Here is a 6,000-nt window from a genome sequence, read left to right on the forward strand (position 1 = left end):
TTTGTCCAGTTGTTTTGCATATTATGATGATAAGTGCTCATTAATCATATATCTATAAGAGTTTTAGTAAACACAATTTCTTTTTGTCTTGTTTTGTCTTGCAGGCACCAAGTATAGATGAAAAAGTAGATCTTCACTTTATTGCATTAGTTAATGTAGGTGGTCATCTCTATGAATTGGGTAAGAACACTTTCTATACACTCTCCATTTGTTTGAAACAAATACAAGTAGTGATGCTGTCAACTGTGAAAAGTTTCAGGGAGATTTCTTGATGTTATTATGTAGGGCTTAGGTTCTTTTTAGCTGCATCTTAACTCTCTGGGGATTTCTGTCAAACAACTGCAGCCTTCTTCCCATTGTTTTGGGTTTTTTTTTTTTGTTCTCCTTCCCTCAACTCCATCCTATTAAGACAAAATGGTACAGAATACTAGACTGCCTCAAAACTTCATTTTTTGGCATTTATCAGGACAGGAAGCAAGAAGAATGAATAAACACTCAAAATTTCACAGGACATTCGTTATATTTATGTTCCTGGATTGCTTGTGGAAGTATTAAATCAACTGTGTGCCACTTTAGAAATGTTAGCTAAAGTATGTCATCAGGGTATTACGAGATATTAATATTCTGCAACTCATTTGTAATAGTCTTGTCATGTTTTTCCTCTACTTTTTGTGGTCAATAGACAGTTAACTGTACAAGAGTAGTCCTTATTTTTTGAACCACAGCTATCTTTTCCCTCTTCAGATTGTGTAGCACTTAGTTTTGCTCAGATATTCTCTAATGACTCCAGTCTTAAATATGTTGCTGAGCAACTAGGTTTTCCAGCAGGCTCTTCAGAAAATCAGCAAGCAGATCAGCATTTAAAAACTGCAAGTCACTGGTATTTCCTAGCATAATTTTTGCAGTATTTTATGGTTATATGATTTTCATCTTTTGAAAATCAGCATGTAATTAAGCAATGCCCTTAACAGGTGGTAACTAATCACAACATGGGGCATAAGCAGTATATAAGAAGTGCTTATGTTAATATTAAGTTGATCTAAGCGATATTACCAGAGATAAGTCATAACCAATAGGCACACATTTTTGTGTTTTATGCCCCTGTGTATCTGTCAGTGGACTAGATCAAAAAGTTAAGAACTGTAGAATGCAATATAAATATTTTATGGCTCTAAATTTCAAGGCATAAGGGATGACTTGCTCTTTTTTCAGTTGTGTGCTACTATTTCCATGATACATTTTCATTGTCCATTAATTTATGCTGATTAACAAGCAGACTACATACTATGATGACCATATTTACCTATTTTCTGTAGGTATGATGCAAGAGAACCCCCATTTGAATTTTTTCTTAAAATAAAAAAAAATTAGAAAAAGAAGAGGCATTTAGCTCTGCTGTGCAGTGGAATGCCAGTAGTACTACTTCTTTTGTTCTTAAAATAACTTCTCTCCGTACCAGCGGAAGGAAGCAAAAAAATCCCCAACCTAGAAGTAGGAAAATGGAAGAAGGTTTTTCAATTGATTCACTGGCTTCAGACAGTGTGGGCAGCATGTGGGCTTTGGCGTGCTAAGGAAGCACATGGATATTAAATGTTTATGATGTTTTTGTCATAGAAAACACATTATTTATAGGCACATGAAATTAAAATGTTGTTCTGCCATATGGACATAAAAAAAGCCCAAAAATTGAGGTGAACTTAGCTTGCAACAGTGCAGGGCATTCAGTTCTGTTTTCCTGGCATTTTCTGAGGGTTTTGCCTTGTAACTTCAGTCACGGTAGTTACAGTAATGAACAACATCTTGTTCATGTAAATCCCTAAGTTTTCTAACATCATATCTATTTTTAGTTATGGAAAATGTAGTTTGGAAGTGTTGTCAACTTTGATGGCATCTTTAGGGAGGGAAAAGCCTTTCACAGGGAAGACAGAGCCAAAAGTGAATTTAGCAAAAGTGGTTTAGCAAATACAGGTACCCTGTCACAGGTTTTCATACTGTTAACCCTTTGCAAGTAACCTGAAGCATATTTATATGAAGTTATTTTTAAAATGCTGAGAATGACAAGCATTATTCTATTGGAAATGCAAGAAAAAAGTAACTATAGCAACCCTTCTTAAATGCCATGAAAGTGCTTAATACTTAGAGCTGTTGGGTTTGTTTGCTAATTTATTTTAAATGACAGAAACATTTTCAGTGATGCCAGACTCTTCAGAATGGTGGGTTTGTTGCTTTGGTCTACTGTGGAGTCCCTGGTCACAGCTGTCAAACACCACAGACATAGAGCTGTCTGTCTGCGTAAATCCATCAAATGTTGCTGAAATTTTTCTACTCTACTTGAAAAACTGAAGTACTACACCAGCATTAAAACAATAGCAACTTACAGCCTTTAAGTTTTCGATAAATATTGAAAAATATTTCATCGTTTTAATTGGATTATTTTTTAAAAGTAAGAGACTGTATATAATGATACTGGTACAAGCAGTCAGCAGTGGAGAGACCCGGGAAGAGCTAGCTGCATGTGTGGCCTTTATGAAAAATGAGATAGCATTTTTGAAAGTGAAGTACAAAAAAATTTGTGTAAATAGTTTTAACTGGAAGAATGAAGCTTTTATAATTTTATAAATGTGTTGTTCAATCCCACTTTGTCTTTCAACAGATGGGCGCAAGCCATTTCCAATAAACCATGGGGAAACCAGCGACGATTCTTTTTTAGAGGTAGGGATAGAGAACCTTCTTAATAAATGGTGTTACACAAAATTCTTGCTGTATTTCTGCAAAATTTATAAAATAGATACATGAAAATACGTATCCAAGTCTAGCTATATTTATGGTTGGATGAGGAATAGAGTGAGTGGAATGGTGAGGCAAAATTCAGTTTACTCAGTTTTGAAAAGAGGTATTTTGGAACACTCACGTTGTGGCTCCGGATGAAAGTATTGTATCATAAGAAATGTCAGAAGGGTTGACTATGACACGAGATCAGACTGACTTATCTTCTGTGCTTAGATTTTCATACACTCCTGCTCCTTTCAAATAGTACGTGTAACAAGGTAGCAGATTGAAAACTTAAAATTCTTCATTCTCTTTCCTTTGGTTTAGTTATAGTTTGATAGGTGTCAGGCTAGACAGAAGCTGATTTCCTTTGTGACCCTTGCTAATAATCATTCTTCTTCACTTTCACATCTTCTTTTGGGTGCTACTTTGTGTCATGAGCTGAGAAATGAATTGGAAAGGGATACACTGAGTTGGGAGAATAAACTGTCGTCCCCACAGAATGTGCAAAGTTGAAGTTGAGAGAAGGCAATGCATAGATCTGACTTTTATGATATCCAGACTGGATTAGCATTACAAAATGAAGAAACCAGAGAAACTAAAACAAACAAAACCCAAAACGATTTTATAGTTTAGAAGCACAGACTAACGTCTGTTAAGTTTGCAAACAATTTGTGCCTGCTTGGACAGGGGAAGAAATTGGATAAAGCTTTCCTTATTTCATATGTTCCTTTTTCCTGTTTTACTGATAACATGTGTTCTCCAGATTGCACCCTAAAGCTAGACTAGATGAAGGAATTACTTAAAATCTTTCAATTACACCGCCCAGCTTAGATTCATCTTGAAACAAAGGAAAAATTTCTGAAGGCAGCAGTACTAGTTAAGGCAAGCTTCAGAGATGCATTTAGAAAGTCAGAGAAGCAACATATTTGCTGCACAAAGTAATATTCAGTCACAAAAATCATCATTGCTAAGGTCCTGCATAAAACTTTTGCTCTTTTAGGCTGCCCATATGAGCACTGTAAGTAATCTTGAATAGTGGTAACTTACATCAGAATACAGTTTATGTAGGCTTGTCACACTATTTAGTAAACCTTTATGTAAAAATCCATTTTGAGCATAGTTTGGATAAAGCATATCTTCATATTTCAGTTGTGTTTTGTTTGGTTTTTTGTAATATGATTTATACTGTTTTTCATTTTGGGGTTTTTTTGTACTGTTTTTCCCCTAGGATGCAATAGAAGTTTGCAAGAAATTCATGGAACGTGACCCAGAAGAATTAAGATTTAATGCAATTGCACTGTCTGCAGCTTAAAAGCCTTTTCCAGTGAGGCTACTCTCTTGCAATGTATTGTAAGAATAAAACTGTTGCCATATGTTAATAGTACAAATTTTGATACTTCCCTAACATTCTTGACTAATTGTAGCATACATGGAATAAACTTTGCATTTGTCCTTGCTATATTTTGCTGCTTGTTCCTACAGCAACTTTGGGTATTTCTATACAGGCATGCATTTTGTGCAAGATTTCTATGTGGTGGGTTTTTTTTCCTTCCACCCCCTTAAAAGTTTTGGGAATTACTGTCTGTGATATGTCCTCGTAATAATGATGAGCTACTTCAGAGCAGGATTATCATTTGTGTCATGCACAGGTAACATTCTGAGTGGAGTATGTGGTGTGGTAATGGGTGAACACTGGGAATATGAGGCTATCTCCATCTTTTATTTATAATGGTGCAAGAATATTTTAAGAACTTCATCAGGTGACTCAAATGACAAAGACATTTTTTCAGTGCATTATTTATAAATAAATATATTGAAGAAAAAAGGCAGAAAAAGGACTATTCTTACTGTTGGTGAGAACTAACATTTTAAAATTATCTTAATGTTTACATTTTGAATAAAACTTCACTTTGTTTCTCAAGTCTAATAAATTGTCAAAAAACTTTAGTTAAACCAATGTTTGCATTTGTATATATGGAAAAATGACGTGGATTTTTTCCTCCTGAAAAGGCGCATTAACTAATTCAAATGGTAGGACTGTGGAGGGCACACACAGGTGAATACAGCAGTAGTACCTCACCTAACTGAAATAAATGATAGAAAAGTGATGATGGTTGCAATGAAGTTTTGTTCAGCAACAACAGAAAGAGACTGGAGATTTTAAGGTAGCCATGATGGTTATATACTTTTCTCCCCTGTAGGAATATCTATTGTGAGTTTGTCAGGTGGCATTACTGAATGCTGTGTGATACCCTTCCCCTGTGCCATCCCTCCCACTCCACCCACTGTTTTTAAGGTACTGTTGACCATTTTCTGTACCTGAATAGTAACACTGTGGTTGTTTGGGGTTCGGTTTTCTTGGTTTGGCTTGGTTTTGGGTTCAGTTTTTTGGCTAGAGCCGTCTTAACACTTTAGGATTCTTGTGAAGGTTGGTTTGTGTTAATGTGCATGTTTTTGACGTTCCAGAAAAATATTCCTTATTCACTCCTTTAAACTGGAATAATTTAGGTTTGCTTCCAATCAAACCCACTGCCAAAGGAAACTGAGCCCTCCGCGTCCCAGAGGATGCTTTCATTCTCTATCAATTGTCTTTGCAGTAAAAATGAATGGGGTTATTCCAGAAGCACTCTGGCAGAGTCTTCCTTCTTTATAGAAAAGAAGGAGGCGTGGGAGTCTGTCTTATCACTTAAGAACATCTCTTGCACTCTAAGGAAAAAGTTGGAGTGTCTGTCTAAAACATGTCACCTGGAGAGTCCAGTAACAACATTCTGTTTTCTGTAAGTGAGCTGATTGGAAAAGCAAGGGAGAAGAATGACACTAATGAGCTTCCATTTTTGAAGCTTTTGCTTTTTTACACCAATAAAATGCAGTATCATTAAGACTTGCTTTTTGTTGCCATGCTCATTAGTAAAGCCCTGAAACTTGCTTTTAAATAAAAATCAGAGGCTTTAGTAACCAAACCAGCTGTGTTGTCTTCTTGCTAATATCAAACAAAGGTTGAAAAATCAAACAAAGGTTGTCACCACTGAATTGGGATATTGCATATTTTAAGCTAATGGTGACTTAGAGGATTATCTTTCAAGTAAGCCATAGTTAATATAGATAAGGGCCTTTTAGGATAGGGAGGAAAGAGAGGAAGTGCAGTTCAAAGCTGTTAAACTAGCTGCATCAATTGTCTGCTCTAGGGAAATAGTCTCATCATATATGCTCTTCAATGTTTAGAACAAT

At 35.7% G+C, this 6,000-nt stretch overlaps 1 protein-coding gene across 1 annotated transcript in view; it reads left to right on the forward strand.

The window, feature by feature from the left end:
• Positions 1–5,732, forward strand: part of UCHL3 (ubiquitin C-terminal hydrolase L3) — a 44,387-nt gene extending 38,655 nt beyond the window's left edge. The window contains exons 7-9 of the mRNA XM_032099968.1: positions 105–180; positions 2,654–2,712; positions 4,001–5,732. Coding sequence (XP_031955859.1) covers positions 105–180; positions 2,654–2,712; positions 4,001–4,084 — 219 coding nt within the window. The 3' untranslated portion in view covers positions 4,085–5,732. The remainder of the gene's footprint in view (positions 1–104; positions 181–2,653; positions 2,713–4,000) is intronic.
• Positions 5,733–6,000: the final 268 nt, after the last annotated feature.

Source organism: Corvus moneduloides, chromosome 2 (genome assembly GCF_009650955.1).
Source record: "Corvus moneduloides isolate bCorMon1 chromosome 2, bCorMon1.pri, whole genome shotgun sequence".
Taxonomy (NCBI): domain Eukaryota; kingdom Metazoa; phylum Chordata; class Aves; order Passeriformes; family Corvidae; genus Corvus; species Corvus moneduloides.